At 48.8% G+C, this 18,691-nt stretch overlaps 1 protein-coding gene across 4 annotated transcripts; it reads left to right on the plus strand.

Moving 5' to 3' along the window:
• Positions 1–106: 106 nt before the first annotated feature.
• USP11 (ubiquitin specific peptidase 11) lies at positions 107–17,241 on the plus strand. 4 transcript variants are annotated; one of them, XM_036303927.1, is made up of 21 exons: positions 107–2,163; positions 8,738–8,847; positions 9,017–9,147; positions 9,425–9,542; positions 9,913–10,058; positions 10,165–10,226; positions 10,348–10,447; positions 10,798–10,971; positions 11,089–11,247; positions 11,618–11,842; positions 11,972–12,055; positions 12,176–12,270; positions 13,160–13,366; positions 13,994–14,046; positions 14,228–14,473; positions 14,573–14,643; positions 14,837–14,949; positions 16,081–16,230; positions 16,315–16,430; positions 16,550–16,638; positions 16,722–17,241. In XM_036303927.1, the coding sequence occupies exons 1-21, from the start codon at positions 2,018–2,020 to the stop codon at positions 16,857–16,859; spliced, it is 2,733 nt and encodes a 910-aa protein (XP_036159820.1). In that variant the 5' UTR covers positions 107–2,017; the 3' UTR covers positions 16,860–17,241. The 4 variants fall into 4 exon arrangements, with proteins under 4 accessions (XP_036159820.1, XP_036159821.1, XP_036159822.1 ...); XM_036303928.1 differs by having other exon boundaries at positions 14,231–14,473; XM_036303929.1 differs by lacking the exon at positions 107–2,163 and adding an exon at positions 2,284–2,790.
• Positions 17,242–18,691: the final 1,450 nt, after the last annotated feature.

Genomic DNA, 18,691 nt, shown 5'->3' on the forward strand with positions numbered 1-18,691 from the left:
GGTGAGTACTAGGACCTTGGCGAATTCGTACCTGGTCCCCGCTGTCTAGGAGAGCACCGGGAGTGGGTCAGGGACACGTCATGATTCTAGAAAAGGCATCTGAGGGGTTGCACATGCAACAGTGGAACTCTGAATTGAAGCAGGTAAGGCAGGCTGAACAGAGGATGGTATCTAGGAAGTAATGGAAACCCTGGTGAGATGTGGGTGAAATGATCCTGGAAAGGTTAGAGTTCACACAACTGCTCTGGGAAGTGGCAGGGTCATTGATGTGGGCAGAGGTTGGCCTCTGGAAGGCAGAGCAATCCAGTCCAGGTCTGGGGAGGGAGGCCAGGCTACCCAGGTAAATGGGGAGGGGGAGTCTGCAGTGGGGCAATGAAAAGAGTCAATTCAGAGAAGATGCAGCTGGGCTTGAGCAATGTGCCAAGTGCCAAACTAAAATGACACTCTGGGGACCACCCCAGGTGAAAGGGCTGCTCCCTTTTCTCAGTTTGCACAACAGTTGTGACCCCTCACCTATGCCAGGTGTGGGCAGAGGGCTAGAATCACAGTAATAAAGAATCCCTGCCACAAAGAGGTTAACGGGACAGAAGTAAATGATGACATTGTGTATTGGGGGGGGGGGGGTGGAGTTGTGTCCTGTGGGAATGGGTGGTGAAGTGAAGGAAGTTACTGGAACAGACCCAGAATCATGAGCCTGATTTGGGGAGTTTGATGATCATGTGGGGATAGCCAATAGAAAGGTAGATGCAGGGAGCCAGAGGGACCAACATACACCTGAAACTAATAAAGTATTGAATGTCAACTATAATTGAAAGATGGAAGTTACCACCAACAGGTAGGGCCAAGAGCCCTGGCAGAGAGAAGGATGGAATAGCCTAGAGCAGTGGTTCTGAATGGGAGATAATCCTGCCCTTCCCCCAGGGGACACTTGGTTGTCCCAACTGAGGAGTGCTACTGGTATCTATAGTGAGTAGGGGCCAGGGACGCAGCAAAACATCCTACAATGCTGCTCACAATGGAGAAAGGCCAACAGTGCCTAGGCTGAGAAAACCTAGACTACTGCAGTGGTTATTAAACTTGATCTTGGGATCCTTTTATAAAAGTTGACATTCAAAAAGCTTTTTTTTTTTTGGCTTATGTCATGTAGTCCCCAGAAAATTCCACCGCATATTCGAGAGAGAATGATAGTGAAAATAGTTTTGACTTTGTGAACTCCCTTAGGGTCTCCTGAACCGTGGAAAGCCTAGTTTGAGAAACTCTGGCCTGGTGTTTAAGGTCACAGCTCAGGAATACAGTTCTGCATACTAGCTGGGGCAAAGTGAGTGAATATTTTTGGCCTTCAGCTTGCTCCGCCAGGTGATGTTATCTGCTGCCTAAATACCTGCAATAAAACAAGACTATTTCTAGTTATTGCTGTAACTACCTACAGATATACAGGGCCTGGGGCTGACTTGTCTTCAACATATTTGTCTAGATTAGAATCTAGTTCCGGCAGGGAAGTGGCCCGCAGGCCTGGGTGGCGCCCTGGAAGTGGTGACCTGTTTTGTATTGGGTTTTGAGGGACGAGAAGAGTAGTGCATTGAAGGAAGGGCATTTTGGTCATGTTAAGAAAAACGTCGCTCCCAAGGTAAGGGACCCGCGGTTCCTAGCAGACCACGGACCAGATAAGACCGGGAACCTTTGTGTGCCTTTGGGCACTCCGCAGTATATCCTCGTCCACCCGGGAGAACTCTGCCTCCACATTCCAAACAACCGCTTGCCTGGACTCAACATGGCGTTAGAATCCCACAAAACACCTTTGTCTTTTTTAAAAAGCTCCCTGCCTATTCACTGATCGCAGAGACCCCGCCCTCGGTCCAAGGCCATCTAACCCTTGGACTCGCCTCACCGCGGGGGTCCATTTCCAATAGCGGAGTAGGGGGCTCCCTTTCCGTTTCCGGGACCAGAATCCGGAAGTGGCGGTTGAGGGGCCACTTCCTATCTCCCACTGAGGGGGCTGAGGAGAGGGCGAGTGGCGATGGCGGCGGTCGGAGGGAGCTCGCCTCCTGAGGCTAAAGATGGAGAGCCCCAGCGCGAAGCCATACCAGACCCGGACAGCCAGTGGGGCTATATCGAGAATAGCGACACTGGGCGGGCGCGTCGAATGCGGGGCGGCGAAAGCTGGTGAGGCTGAGCTGCGAGCCTGGCTCGGGGGGCATGGGGCGGGGGCGGGGGGTGCTGGCTGTGGTGGGGATGGCGCGGAGGTGCACAGAGCTGCTGTGGGGGCGGGGGAGTGGCTGCGCGGCGGAGAATAAGGGGCGGGGAAGTGCTTGTGAATGGAGTGACTGATCTGGGAAAGAGGCAGGGCCTGTGGCGGAGCCTCACGCCTGAGAACTGCGTGCGATTGGTTGTACAGAAACGGGCCTGAGAAGACACGGCCGAGGAGGTGGGCCCGGGCCTGCGCAATGGCGCCGGGAGCCTGGGAAGGGGGCGGTCTCCGCGGCGGAGGCCGGTTTGTGGCGTCACGTGGCTCTGGGGGGCGGTCCTGAAGGCCCCGCGTGGCCAGGCGGTGACGTCAGTCCGAAGAGCGAAATCCGAGCCCAACGGCTCTGGGCGGGAGCGGGGAGCCCGCGCCTGGGAACGAGGCTCGTGACGCAGGCGGGGGCGTGGCCTGAGGCCGAGCGAGACTGCGGGCGCGGGAGCTGGTGCCGCTGAAGCAGAAAATGGCGTCTTCGGATGAGCGAAGTCTGTGACGCGGAGAGGTTTTTGCCGCCGGCGGAGGCCTCCTTCCCAGGACCGGAGAAGGTGCAGGTGATTGGCACGGGAGGGGCCTTCCATGTTACATTTGTTTTCGGTTTCAGTACTGTTTTGTTTGCGTCATCATGTTAAAAAAAGCTATTTTTTTAAACATGTCAATGAATATCTCCATAAATCGCCTTGTTTTACTGATTTAATTGCTAACCCGTGTTTGCAGTGTACTGTTTCTGGGCTGGGTTTTTTTTTTCTCTCGCAGAGTGGCATGTCGATTTTTAAATCGTGAACTACGTAAGCCCTAAACAGGTTGTATGAAACGTTTATTTGGTAAAACGGCCGGTGAGATGCAAAAATTTCAAGGTCGCGAAAGACAAAAGATGAAGAACTATTCAAGATTGAGGGAATTAATGGGGTATTTAACGAGTCATAATAACTAACTTTAATGTGTGATCGTGGATTGGATCCTGGAGCAGAAAAATATTAAAACTCGGGGCTTTTTCCTCATAAAATTCTCTCTTTTACTGTAAAAGATGTTCATGGGAAAACGGGCGAAATTTGACTAGTTCTGCAGTTTAGATATTAGTACTGTTAGTTTTTTGCTTTCAATAATTGTGGCGTGGTTATGAAAGAGAGTATCTTAGTAGTACACGCCAAAATATTTAGGGCTCCCATCATGTAAGCAACTTACTCTCAAATAGTTGAAAGTAAAATGTTAAATTTGGGATATCGGGATGAGGGGTGTACGGGAAGTGTTTGTATTGTTTTTGCAGTTCTTCGGAGCATTTCAAAATAAAAATCTTGAACAATAAAACAATTTTTAATTCAACACGCAGGTTAAGATTCGGACTTTGCCTTTACTTCTGTGCGCCTCGCAAATGACCCCCCCTCCTGAATTCTTAATTTAATGTTTTTCCACCACTCGATGCATTCATAAATAGTATTTGTGGTAAAAAAAAAATAGTATTTGTGGTGCGAGTTTTCATTTTGTGGAGACTCCATATGAAATTGTATTGGCTGCATACCGTGTGCCTCGTATCGGGTGGGACCTGGTATCCACATGGCGTCATTGGTGACGTTGTCCTTGATCACTTGGTGAAGGTGCTATCTGCCCGATTTCTCCATTGTAAAGGTACGATTTTTGTCTCTGCATAGGCAGTAATTCTTTAAAGAACATCATTTTTGGCCATCCGTTACTCAGCGTTTTAACAGCGCCCCGTCTCCTGCGTGCAGGCGCTCAAATCCTCCCAGTGCCTTGCAAGGCTGTATGGCTGGAGGCTGAGCCCGCGCTCGGAGTTCTCACTCTCCCGGGTACCCTCCCCCTCACTCTCCATCCGGCCATATTGGACTCTGGCTGTTGTTCCTGGAGCGCATTGAGCGGGCGCTCAGGTTCGAGCGCGCTCTCACCCGACGGCCTCTGCAGGGAGGTGTGCGCGTCTGGCAGAGATCCTGAATCACGGTGCTGGTAAAACTCTCCACTCCTCTTCCCTGGAGAGAGAAACTCGAGATTCCCGAAATCGGGAATACAAAAGTGAGCAAAATCTTTTTTAATCATTATGCTATAGCTTTCCAGCAAGGAAAAACCTCCATCCATGCTGACAATCAGCAACAATAACTGGACCGTTTTTTGTAGCCCTTTGGAGGTGTTCGGGGTTTCCTTTTGGGGGGTGTTGAAAATATCTTGGAATTAGAGGTGGTGGTTGCGCCACATTGCAAATGTACGAATTGCTTGCTGTATTGTTCGTTTTTTAAATGGTTAATTATGTTACGGGAATTTAAAAATTAATATTCTGTCAAAAACAGTTACCCCACCAATGTTGGCTCAGTATTAAAGCCAGTTTATCTCTTCTATGGTGGATAATATGAAGCGGTTTTTCTTAACTGCCTTTTTTTTATGCTTTACCTCCTTAGGTGAGAGCAAAGCATCTCAAGGTTCTTTAATTTGCCATCCATTTTCTAGAGGTTTGCTGCAGCGGTCAGGAAATTGGTGTTTAGAAAGCATTTCGAAATCGTGAACTAACCTACCCAAATCATATACCTCATGTCGCTATTAATATTTGTACCTTCTGTTTTTTGCCAGCTGGCTGATGTGAACAGGAGCAATTAATTTGGCCATCGGAACTGATTGCATTTCTAAGAGAAGCTTACATTTTAAGAGTAAATTCAAATCTCTGGTATAGTCTAGCTTCCTTGGCAAATTCTCGTTTTTCTTTATGAGGATGAGCCATCCACAAACGTAATTAAATCAGGGAAAGGGGAGTGGGAGGGGGTCTGTAGAGGTCTGTGCAGGGTGGGTAATTTCCTAACAGGTAAGCAAGCATGGGGTTCTTTGTTCAGGTAAACGAAGGAGGGTGGTTGGATTCAGTGTTAAAGATAGTGATTGTGAAGGGAAAGCAGCGTGTTCATTGAAGATAAGGACTATCCTAGAAACGTTGAGGTTATTCTGTCAATGGAGAAAGCTGCAGAGCATAGGGGAATCATTCATTTAATGAAGACCCTAAGAGCTAAATTGACTGAAAATTTCACATGCTTGGTTTGCCAATTGCCGCTATAGCTCTTATACAAGCTAGGATATGCCTTGGCGACTGGTTCTAATTCTTTTGTAATTAAGTGCTTGTTCAGACTTTTCATGAACCAAAAGGGGAAGAGGATTTGTGAATCTAGAATCCTGGAAGGGGGGGAATCTTTTGCTAGACAGTCACTGTACCAGTCTTTGTTGCTTGAGCATGAGTATGCTTTTTAGCTTAAAAGTATGCAGTTATTGGAAAAGATTTATATTAGCATATCTAATTATATATGTAAGTATAATTAACCTAGGAAGATATACTTTTTGTTTTGTCATTTTTTAAAATATTAAGTTTGAAAGATGAAAGAGCTTTTCTAAAAAATGTAAATTAGTCAAATTTTTGGAGAATTTTAGATAAACCTAATTATGCCTATTGTCATTCCTTTCATAGAGTGAAAGGAACAAATCTTTGTTATCTCCCAGAGATCTTTAGTCATAAAAGACCATTTAACAGTGTCATTATTCTCAATTTGGAGCCTAAATTTGAGAACAAATCAAGAATAGTTGTTAAAAAAGACAAGATATAAGTTGAAGTAAAGACAAAAAATATTATAGTAAACTTTGTAAAAACACAATGATAAGCAGCAAAGATTACTAAGAACTTATATTTCAAGCAAGGCATCTCTTAAAAATGAGTTAAGGTATTTTTTTTAGTGAGCTGAAAACACCAAGAGTTAATAATTTGGTAACAAAAAAGGGATTTCTAATCTGGGTGTAAATTAATGTCATTTTACAGAAAAACGCCTAAATTCTAATTTTTCTCTTTTGATATGTTCATGTAACAACTTACAGTAAAGGATTTATTTGTATGCCTTTATATATATATTTAGGCTTGTGCACATATATAAATAATAAATTCAGAACAACGTAATATTACATTTGCCATCTGAACAAGTTAATCATGTCTCTTAATTTATATCCATATTTCTGTTTCTCGTAATTATTGTACCTAGTATATTAACAAATTATGTCAATTATTATCTTAACCAAAATAACCAATTTAATTTTGTCTAGACACAAGAGAAAACTGGAGGACAGGGAATCTTGTTCAATAATTTATTTCCATAAGCACATATTTCATGGCATTTCAACAAATTTGAGGAAGCACAAGTAAACAGAAGTGACTTCAGCAAGATCAGTTGTATCTCTGTATACTAGCCATAACAAATTAGAAAATTAAACTTTAAAGGAGGCCATTTACAATAGCATCCCCCCCAGAAAAATCTTAATACCTAGAAGTAGATATAACAATGTGGGTACTTTTCAATCAAACAATGATAACTCTGTATGACTGCCACCTGGGCTGACAACATCATGAGACATCCCAATTTCAGAGATGTTAAAAAAAATTTTAAGTGTCTTTCAATTAAAGGAACATGATAGTAATTTGTGTAAAACTTCAGTCTTCTTTGAAGCCTTTAGAAATTCAGGGTGTAGAACTTCAGTCTTCTTTGAAGCCTTTAGAAATTCAGGGTGTAGCCAGGTCTGGTGGTTTTGCTTACCTCTATAAAGAGTGGCTTTGCCCTGACCAGTTTGGCTCAGTGGATGGAGCGTCGGCCTGTGGACTGAGGGGTCCCGGGTTCGATTCCGGTCAGGGGCATGTGCCTTGGTTGTGGGCACATCCCCAGTAGGGGGGTGTGTAGGAGGCGGCCAATCAATGTTTCTCTCTCATCGATGTTTCTGGCTCTCTAGCCTTCTCCCTTCCTCTCTGTGAAAAATCAATAAAAATATTTTTTTAAAAAAAGAGTGGCTTGAATGTTAATTTTCCTTGAAAATCTGCTTTTTAAAAAAAAGTTGAATAATTTCTCCTTTTGTATTGAAAGTCTCATAGACTGTCAATGGAGGCAATGAAAACCACGAAGGGAAAGGATGTAGGGTCAGTGATGGGAGGGAGGTTTGTGGCAGGAGCCACGGGGTGGGGAGGGTGTGTGTCTTTGGCAGGAATGAAGTGCAGGGTTTGTGGGGCGGGGGTGGGGGGAACCCACAGAAATGGTTGCCTATTCAGACAGCCACTTGTGACTATCCCAGGATTTTTTCTACTACTCCATCCCCCACCTCACTAATCCTTTTATAAACTGTAAACAAAGGAAAGTAGCCATTTTAAAGAATCCCCTTTATAGGGTTAAATTGCTGGAAAACTACCAATAAGCATTACATATTTTTCATCAGTTTTGTAATTTCTCTAAAAGTGTTTATTTGAGGCTGTTAAATACTTAGGACAGCCTTTTATGTGTCAGAAATACCATCGCTGAGCAGGTTTGCTGGGGGGCGGGGGGAGCAGGGATTGTGTGTCTGTATGTACATGAGCTTTTATGTTCAAGCCCTGGGATTGAACAGTAACAGTTAATGTTTATTTTACACTTAATATATGTCAGCTATTTTTCAGACTGGAAAATTTCTCAGGACATTTTATAAAGGCAGATGCCATCAGTCCTAACTGTTTAACCTAACAGCGCATATGAAAGTTCCTCCTGTAAAATACCTGACGCAGCTGTATACTTAACAGTGGTTCAGATAGTAAATTTTGTTATATGTCTTTTACCACGGTGTTTTAAAAAGTGAGCTAATCACCATAAGCTCAGATGTATTATAAAGCCAAAAGAAATTCTAAATATGAAAATGATGAAAAATGGTGATATGTGATCTTTGAAGAAAACCTTATGGTTCTTTTAGCATTTAAAATTTTTTTCAGTTTCTGAGCAGATTTCCAGTTTACTAATCCATTTATTGGCTGAAGATTTTTGTCTCCATTTTTGGCTTGTTACAAACACTGCACAATTAATGAAGGGCTAACACCTAATAACATTAGCTGCAAATAATTTGTTTTTTGAGCCTAACTTAACTGTGTTACACCACAGTCTAATGAATTATTGTTTATTCTATAATAAAATCTCATGTTTCCCCAGCACTGTGGGTGTGGTGTTTTTCCCTTTTTTGAGCACATCTTTTATTAATCAAATATCTTCTAGCATCCTAAGAAATTAGGTAATCTCACCCTGGCCGGGTTGTTCCATTGGTTAGTGCATCCCAAAACGCCAAGGTTTCCGGTTCTATCCCTGGTCAGGGCACATACAAGAATCAATCAATGAATGCATAAATACATGGAACAACAGATTGATGTTTTTCTTTCTCCCTTCCTGTCTCTGTCTCTCAAATCAATAAATTAAAAACATTTTTAAGTTAGATACCTAAATCTGAGTTTCACTGAGTAAGTTCTGCTTCTGAGTTTTGTATGATGCTGAAACTTTTTTTAATTTGAATTCTAGGAGGAATTTCTTTTTAATTGAGATATAATTGACATATAACGTTGTGTCCGTTTCAGGGATGTATGAAACTTGTCTTGATTTATAATGTGTTGGTACTTTTAGTCTGATAACCTTGGGAAGTGGTAAAACTAACCCCCAGACAACCATGTGACACCCTATTACTTCTCTGGTCTAGGTTCCTTGTGGATCTTGACTGGTACAAACAGTGGGAAGTGTACGTGCGGGAAGGAGACGAAGACCCCAGCACCATCCCTGGCTGTATCAATAATGCTAAACTCTTTGAAGGTACCAGGCCTCTGCCTCCCTATAGCAGCCTAGCCCTGGAATTCTTTTCCCTTTTGTCCCTACAAATGATCATAGCCCCTTCTCTGTTAGGTTATTGGTGACATGGCCAGATTACTCATCACTTTCCTTCCCTGATTCTTCCTCTGCCACCTCCCCCTGCCCCCCACAGACAACATAAACTGGCAACTCAAGAAGGGACTGGTGGAAGGTGAGGACTATGTGCTGCTCTCTTCCACTGCTTGGACTCTCCTGGTCAGCTGGTATGGCCTAGAGCATGGCCAACCGCCCATTGAACGCAAGGTATAGTGGGTGGGGAGGGTGCTAGGAGGTAGATTTGGAGGGAGGGGGTAGAAGGAAGGCCTTATGAGCCCGAGATGGGTCCAGATCCATGTGTGTACATGTGTTTCCACATGTACTGTATAGATACACCTGTGCCCGCACTCCTCTCCCTTCATAGGTCATTATACAGGTGTCTGGTGTATCCCCTGTGTGTTTGCCTGTGCCCCTCTGACCTCAGAGGTTTTTATGCACGTGTGTGTGGTGTGGGTACACTGTGTGTGCTCTTCCACCCTGCCAGGTTGTAGATTGGCGTGGCAACTGTGAGGTCGAAGTGTACCCAGTAGAACTGCTGCTTGCCCAGCACAGTGATATGGACAAAACTCACACCGCTGAATTCAGCCAAACAGATTCCATTGGTGAGTCTAAGGGTCATGAGTGAGTTGGACTTCCAAGCCCTGGGTCATAGCTCGGTGACCTAACAATGCATGGGGTTCCGCTGTGCAGACTGAGCACAGGGCAGATTTCAAAGGACTGAGAAGGCATTGGTCAGGTGGGCAGAAGGCCTGAGAGGTCCCAAAGGTATGTGAGCTGCCTCTAGCAGTGGCGCAGGTGTGGCAGAGGGTATCTGCTGTGTGTCTCAAGTCCTGAGTATGGGTCAGCCATGGAGGTTGATTAGGACACAAGGTTTTGACCAGGGTCTGTGGGGATGAGGCGGGGTCTGGGGCCAAGATGGGTTGATTATTCGGGATCCCAGGATGACCTCAAATGTGTCCTTTCACTCTCCAGACCTAGTTTTGCGTACCGCTCAAGATCAGTTCGTGGTGAGCCCCCAGGAAGAGACACGGCTTTGGGTCAAGAACGCAGAGGGCTCCTTTGAGAGATTGTGCAACACACGTGTGTCACTGCGCACCGCTTCTCTCAAGTCCGGGCAGGTAAGGGTGGGGAGGGCTTGTCTGCTCCCCAGCGGTGCTCAGACGGGGAGGTGAGGGCTAGGTGCCCATCGGCCTTTCCCGTTTCTCTTTCTCTTCCTCCAACCAGTTGGTCGTCATGGAGACCCGAAGCAAGGATGGCACCTGGCCCAGCCAACAGACACGCGCTGGGTAAGCCCTTGGGATGTCTGGTCCAGAGCGGGGTCCCACAGTAGGCAGAACAATGGAGTCCCTGAGCACGGTTCACCTGCATGTAGTAGGCCCTCAGCTGACAGTTTCTCATCCACCACAGGAGCAGCGCGACAAAGGAGGAGGAGGAATTCCACGGCCAGCCAGGCATCTGTGGCCTCACCAACCTGGGCAACACATGCTTCATGAACTCGGCCCTGCAGGTAGGGCCATTAGGGCTATGACGGGCACAGCCACAAGGCTGGGCTTCAAGCCGTGGGGACTGAGGACAGGGTCGTCAGGGCAAGGGGCCACAAGTCTGACCTCACATGTTCACGTTCCTTCCTGAAACATCAATAGCTTCTCTTGCACTCGCCTCCTGCTTTCCTCCTCCTTCTCCCTCTTGTCACTGCATTCTCTCCTACTCCTACACCTTTCCTTCTCTCATCCATCCCTCTGCCCCTTCTCTCTCCTCCCCCTTCTCACTTCCTTTTCTCGGTTCCTACCTCGGTCACCTCTCTCTCCTCTTTTCCACCTCACTCCCTTGGCCCTGCCCCTGCCCCTGCCCCTGCAGTGCCTCAGCAATGTGCCCCAGCTCACCGAGTACTTCCTCAAAAACCGCTACCTGGATGAGCTCAACTTCTGCAACCCGCTGGGCATGAAGGGTGAGATTGCAGAGGCCTATGCGGATCTGGTGAAGCAGGCCTGGTCCGGCCGCCACCGCTCCATTGTGCCCAATGTGTTCAAGGTGCGATTCAGCCCTGGGCTGCCTCCCCCCGCCCCACTCCTTTGCGCATGCGCGCGCGCACACTTCCCTTGACTCCTAACTAACCTCTTGCACTGCCGGCCCTGTCCGTCTTCTCAGACCAAGGTCGGCCACTTTGCATCCCAGTTTCTGGGCTACCAGCAGCACGACTCGCAGGAGCTGCTATCATTCCTTCTGGATGGGCTACATGAGGACCTCAATCGTGTCAAGAAGAAGGAGTACGTGGAGCAGTGTGATGCCGCTGGGCGGCCTGATCAAGTAGGTGCTCCTGAGGGCCCCCCATTCTGAGCCCCATTAAAGCCACTAGGGCCTCTCCCTCAGGGCTTCTCTGACTTCTCTTAGGTTGTCCTACACCCCACCCCCAACTCAAACCTCAGTCCCAACCTTGGTTCCAACACCATATCTGCCCCCTGCGTCCAACCCAAAGTTAACCCCCACCCAGTCTGCTGCAGAAAACAAACCCCAGCCCTGACAGCAAAGGCTCCAGACAGCCCTGGCCCCTGGCCATAAACCTGCCTCTGAACTTTACCTGAGGCCCTAACTTAACTTTAACCCCATGCACATCACCCCAAACCATGGCTCCCCTACACCGAGCAAGCTCCGCCACCCACCATGATGCTGTCAACAGGAGGTCGCTGTGGAGGCCTGGCAGAACCACAAACGGCGGAACGATTCTGTGATTGTGGACACTTTCCACGGACTCTTCAAGTCCACGCTGGTGTGCCCTGATTGTGGCAACGTATCTGTGACCTTTGACCCCTTCTGCTACCTCAGTGTCCCACTGCCTGTCAGCCACAAGAGGGTCATGGAGGTCTTCTTTGTCTCTATGGACCCCCGCCGCAAGCCAGAACAGGTATGGTGACATGGGGACATAATGAGGGACGTGTAGTCAGCTCCTCTGATTACTCCGCCATGCCTCAAGGTTCCTGCACTAACTCCCTACATGCTCTCCTGCTCTTTTGTGGTACTGTTTCTCCCACAGCACCGGCTCGTCGTCCCCAAGAAAGGCAAAATCTCGGACTTGTGCATGGCCCTGGCCAAGCACACTGGTGTCTCACCGGAAAGAGTGAGTGAGGCTCTGCGAGTGGAGGGAGGGAGGGAGGATGGGATTCAGGGACAGGGAGGTCGGAGGGCCTGTGGAGGGAGGCCCAGACTGACCAGCCCCTTCGCGGCATCCTGTTCCCAGATGATGGTAGCCGATGTGTTCAGTCACCGCTTTTATAAGATCTTCCAGCTGGATGAGTCTCTGAGTACCATCCTGGATCGAGACGATATATTCATGTGAGTGAGGGGCCCAGGGCGATTGGGGCTCCTCAGGGATATCTTTTGCTTAATCACATTCCCTCTCCCCTCCTCATTCAGTTGACAGGCACCTGCCCTGCACAAGTCTTTGGCCACATGCTTCAGTGGGGCAGGGGCTTGGGGCCAGCAGTGGAGATTTTATTCAGCATTTATTGAGCACCTCCTATGTACCACTGACCTGCACTCCTTTCTCATACTGCAGTCCTCAAAAACACTAGATGCTTTCTGAACCTGAGAACATTCAAAACATTAAAATCCTCAGGTAACTAAAATAGAAAGCGGTTCATGAGTACAAAAGTTCTTTGAAACCAAACAGTGTTTTCCAAAAAGAAAACGTGTTTTTTTAGATATACCTTTTATTGATTTCAGAGAGGAAGGGAGAGGGAGAGAGGGATAGGAACATCAATGATGAGAGTGAATCATCAGTCGGCTGCCTCCTGCATGCCCCACACTGAATTGAGCCCACAACCTGGGCATGTGCCCTGACCGGAATCGAACCCGGGACCCTTCAGTTTGCAGGCCAACGCTCTATCCACTGAGCCAAATTCAGCCAGGGCAAGAAAATGGTTTTTAAATCCCTTTGTCAATAAAAGTTTTTGTTCACTCCCTCAGTGCTTTGGTATTACCAAAGTACTTTAGAAACATCCCATAATGCACCATTTCAATCATCGAGCCATTTGCAAAGCACAAAACACTGGGTGACAAAAATCAATGGAGAAAAATAGCCTTGCTCAGTAGGTGAGAATTAAAAATATAAAGGTATTTTCAGGCTGTGATGTGTGAGTGAGTGAGTGGAGCGACTGGGTCAGAGTGCGAGAGTCCCTCTTGGGTGTCCTGATCGGGCATGACCAGATGTCTACCCCCGCAGATACGAGGTGTCAGGCAGGTCTTCTATCACGGAGAACACCAGGGAAGACGTCGTGATCCCCATCTACCTGCGAGAACGTACCCCAGCCCGTGATTACAACTCCTCCTACTATGGCCTCATGCTCTTCGGACACCCGCTTCTGGTGTCCGTGCCCCGGGACCGCCTCTCCTGGGACGCCCTGTACCACATCCTGCTATACCGCCTCTCGTGAGTTTGCCCTCAGGGGACGGGGGTGGGGTCTCAATTGAAACCTGGTGTCTAGCTGCTTGGCTACCATCTCCCACCCACGGCGATAAGAAAGCTCACGCTTCATACAGCCAGAGAGGAGCATGTAGGTTTTTGCTTTGTCTAAACCTCTGGCTTGGCCACCGCCTCTCCTAGGAGCTAGGGATGCCAAGGTGTACAAAATGGACAAAATACAGACAACTTCATCTTGTGTTCATTGTCTTCTCCTCGTACAGGCTTGCTTGCTTGCGTTTTTACCAGTGGTTTTCATTGGGTTTACAATCCAGAGTCCTTAGTGAATCTAGCAGAGCACTGCGCTTGGTGTCTGGCTTAACCCTCCCTCATGTTACGTTTACAAATCCACTCCTCACAGGCCTTCCCTGCCCGAAATTGACAGCAGATCAGGTGTCTGCTTGCCAGGGGCTCATCCCACTTAAGATCCACACTCCTTCCCTGAGGCACACCAGGTCCTCCGTTGTCCGGTGGTGTCTTCATGCGCTTCTGTGTCATCTAAGGCCTTCTGGGCTCTTCATTGACACTACTGAGCCAATGCTGGGCTCTGCCCTCCTGCCCTGTGCCCCTCCTGAGTGTCTCCTGCTCTTTCCATAGACGCTATGTGACCAGACCCAGCTCGGATGATGAGGATGATGGTGATGAGAAAGGTGAGGAAGAAGGCGAGGCTAGGCAAGGATGGGGGTTTGTATAAGCAATTCGGTAGCCGGAGGAGGGTTAGGAGGAGGGGGTCAGGGTAAGCCTGATTCCCATAGAGTCTACCCGGATAGTCGCTACACTCACCCACTCGGCTGCACACACACCTATCTCTGACATCCTACCCTATCCTAGCAGACGTGGAGGGTGGTAAGAACATCCCCAAGCCTGGAAACGTGGCTGGGGGCAGTTCCCAAGACCCTGGGCCGGAGCAGGCTGGGCCCAGTTCTGGAGTCGCTAGTGGGAGCCGGGCCCCCACGGACAGCTCTCCTGGACCATCACACTGGCCCCAGAGAACTCGGCGCAAGCACCTGTTCACCCTGCAAACGGTGAATTCCAACGGGACCAGTGACCGTTCCAACTTTAACGAGGATACTCAAGGTTTCTCCTTCAGCTGCGATCCAGGGGCGGCGGGGAGGGGGGGGTTCAGGAGGGGGTTTCCTTGGTAGCAGGGCCCATGATCACCTCCCTCACCCCCAGCCCAGCCCTATATCGCCATCGACTGGGACCCAGAGATGAAGAAGCGTTACTATGACGAGGTGGAAGCTGAGGTAAACAAGGTCCCGGGGGGGAGGGGGGCACTTGCAGCTTTGTCCCTTTGTCCCTTAACTTTTCACACATCCACCCAAGGCCTTCAAGCTGTGACCACAGAGTTCCTGTTTAGGGCCTTAGATTCCTGTCTTAAGTCCACGCTCTAAACCACTCTTTTATCTGCCCACACCCGCGGGCCACTCCCCACTGTAGGGCTACGTCAAGCATGACTGCGTGGGGTATGTGCTGAAGAAGGCTCCTGTGCGACTGCAGGAATGCATTGAGCTCTTCACCACCATGGAGACCCTGGAGAAGGAGAACCCCTGGTGAGGGACTGGCCTCTAGGGCTCTAGCTGGGGGGGACTGCCTGCCCAGGTCCTTTACCTCTAAATGTACCTCTTTCTCCCCCCGCCCCCCTCACTCAAACCCTCGTGTCACTCTGGCCACCAACACCCCAACTGTATTCCCACCTCGGAGCCTTTGCCGGGGCTGTTCTTTCTCCCAAGAATGCTCTTCCTCCGGTTCTGGCCAGGACTCCTTCATTTTATTCAGGTTTTCTATCCAGTGTCAGCTTATCAGATGTTCTCTTACCACCCCGTCACCTCCGTCCATGACCTCCCAGTGCTCTTTTCTTCCTGGCTGGGCATTACGCTTTCTGGCTCAGTAACACCACTTGAGGTCACATCCTAGATCCCCTTTTGCGTCACTATTTGTCTTATCTGTTAGAGTAAACCCCCTGAGGCTGAAGACAATGGTTATAATAGTGTGGGATGGGCAGTGGGTGCTCAGTAGATCCTTACAGAATAAACAAAACTTAGAGGGCCGAAAAGATCAAGCCGGTCTCAGAAACAAGAGCATCTGTCTCTGGAGCAGAAAGGGAACAGAAATACAGAGTGCCAGCCGAAACCGGTTTGGCTCAGTGGATGGAGCGTCGGCCTGCGGACTGGGGGGTCCCAGGTTCGATTCCGGTCAGGGGCATGTGCCTGGGTTGCGGGCGCATCCCCGGTGGGGGATGTGCAGGAGGCGGCTGGTCGATGTTTCTCTCTCATCGATGTTTCTGACTCTCTATCTCTCTCCCTTCCTCTCTGTAAAAAATCAATAAAATATATTTAAAAAAAAAAAAAAAAAAAAAAGAAATACAGAGTGCCAAAGGATTGAGCAGGACAGCCGGTGAATGCCTGGTGAGCGAGTGAAATAGAAAACGAGGGGCCAGAGGTGGCCTCTGAAATAGGGCCAGCACTGCCTCCTGGGCCAGAAACCAAACAAAAATACCCACCAGTACAGAAGCTTATATAGAGCAGGTAATTGGTGAACCCTTGAATGACACGTCAAGAGCCAACTAGAGTAACCAGCAGGCTAGAAATAAGATCAGCACTTCTGGGCTGGACAGGGCCCGTGAGGGCCACCTGCTACAAAGCATGCCCAGGTGTCTGTACTGACTCGGGCTCTGTCTGCAGGTACTGCCCCAACTGCAAGCAGCACCAGCTGGCCACCAAGAAGCTGGACCTGTGGACACTGCCTGAGACACTCATTATACACCTGAAGCGCTTCTCCTACACCAAGTTCTCCCGAGAGAAGCTGGACACCCTTGTGGAGTTTCCTATTCGGTATGGAGCCCAGGGAGGCTGGCTGGGGGGACAGCGGGCAGTGGGGCCAAGGCAGGCTAGTATTAACCTTCCCCTCACTCACAGGGACTTGGACTTCTCTGAGTTTGTCATCAAGCCACAGGACGAGTCAGCCCCAGAGCTGTACAAATACGATCTCATTGCCGTGTCCAACCATTATGGCGGCCTGCGTGATGGACACTGTAGGTGGCAGGGGCACGCCCTGGGTGGTGGGGTCATCAGGGTGGAAGGAGTAAGAGCGCAAACCTGGACACCTCTTAGGGGCCAGGGGTGGGTGAGGACAACCCTCCCTCTCTTCCAGACACGACATTCGCCTGCAACAAGGACAGTGGACAGTGGCACTACTTTGATGACAACAGCGTCTCACCTGTGACCGAGAATCAGATTGAGGTGTGACTTCTGTCCCCCCTTCTCCCGTTCTCCCGCCCCTCCCTCCACCCTGGTCTACACTGACTCCTGTGCTCTCCCTGCAGTCCAAGGCCGCCTATGTCCTCTTCTATCAACGCCAGGACGTGGCAAGTCGTCTGAAAACCAAGACCCAGCCTGGCCAATCTGACCCCCCAGCACCTCCTGCCTATGACCCCATATCTGAGTCCATGGATGTAAACTGAACAACCTCGGGCCTGCAGCAGGAAAGGAAGCTCTCTCTGCTCTCTTCCTTCTCCCCTCCACCCCTGCCCTCTTAACCATGTAGGTGCCCCGTGCCAGGCATCACAGGCTTAGTTGTGGCTACTGTTTTCTTGTGCGCCATATTGCTCTTTCCCGGGAAGAAGAGGTTGTGTGTCCTCCCGGCAGTGTGTTTCTGCCTGTGTTGCCCCCTTAGAGCATTAACCTTCCCTTCTCTCCTGTATTTATGGTTGTTCTCCTTCCTGTGTCGTTAATCTGGGGTGTACTGAAGGGTGGTGGTGGTACACCTCAGCACAGAGTGTATTTTCTTATTGAGACCCTGTACTTTGCGCTGTGTATATAAAAGTGCCAGTGTGTCCCTCGGCACTGTGGGGTTGGTTTTTTTGTTCACATGCTCACTAAGCACCTGTGGTTCTGTGCTTATTGAACGCCAGGTGTGTGGTGGGTGCTCATTGAGTGCCAGCCTGTGCCAGGTGCTACTCTAAGAGCTTTAGAAGCACCATCTGCACACCACATACAATTCCCAGCACCAAGTGGCTGTGTTTTCCAGAGCATTTTGCACGTATTAACTCATAATCCTCACAGGAGTCAAGAGTTGCCATTTCCGGTTTGAGATGGGGAAACAGGTACAGAGGTCAAGCAATTGCTGGAGTTCTGTCAGGTCAGCACCTCATCAGTCACACTGGGGTTGGTGTCTGCAGGGGCCATTGGACCCCTGGGTCCAGGACGGGAATCTTTTTTCTGGACATGACCTGCGCTACAGCTGATGGGGAAGGTGCCTCTGTTCCAGACAGGCATCCACTTGGGCAGATGCGTGGTTTCTGGGCATAAAAATACTATACAGACTGCCCCACAGGCCCCCTGTAGTGTCCTCTGGGAATTGCAGAGGTGGTACCCCTGGCCCATACCAGCCAACCCAAGAAAAATTGTGTGTCTGTTGCCCCTGTATTTAGCCCCTATCCCACCATGACCCCAGCTCCCCCACCAGGCAGGATCCCTCCAGCCTCATCCCAGAGAAGAGTGAGCTAAAGAATCTATCATAGAAGGCTCTCGCAGGTTCTCGTATAGTAGGAGCTTAAGAGGCCGGTTAAGCAGAAATCTCCCACCTGACCCCTCTTGTGAGTCCCAACCATCACTTCAGGAATGGCTTCTGTGGGATGGAGGGATGTGGACAAATGCATGGTATCTGGACAGAGGACGACCCTAGTCCCTCACACTGAGGAAGGGAATCCAGCAGTTGAGGGTCATTTCCAGAGTCAGCCTCAACATTCCCCCCAGTCTGCTGCTGCACCAGGTCTGAGACCTACTTGGGAGTTCATTCAGCCCAGCATTACCCACCCACCAATCTAGTCGTGCAGTTGACACAGGCAAAAATCAGAGTTCCAAGGTGACTTAAAGGAAACAAATGCTAGTTTCTGGTCTGACTGGGTTCAGGAACTCAAAAGCTGTCATTTAAACAGGTAGGCTGTATGATTTAAACACTATTACCCCATTTTGTAAATGAGGAAGCAGGCTTGAAGAGTTGGTTCAAAATGGGCTGTAAGGACAGAAAGACCTCATTGCCTGTAGATAATTCCTCGTGGTCAAAGCCCTCCTAAAGTGAAGTCATTTAAAATTACCCGATTTAACCAAAGACGTCATAAAAAGACAACTTGCGTAGGAATTGGGAGAAATAAAAACAAATACATAGAGCTGCCTCAGATATAATTCTCACCAGTGTAAACAAGCTGTTTATTTGTCACGGAAATAATTACCAGTGAACAACTTAAACTTTGAAAAAAAATGAGTTGAAAAAGAACCAAGTACCCGGAGATTA

The sequence above is a fragment of the Myotis myotis genome, unplaced genomic scaffold (genome assembly GCF_014108235.1).
Source record: "Myotis myotis isolate mMyoMyo1 unplaced genomic scaffold, mMyoMyo1.p scaffold_m19_p_4, whole genome shotgun sequence".
NCBI lineage: Eukaryota > Metazoa > Chordata > Mammalia > Chiroptera > Vespertilionidae > Myotis > Myotis myotis.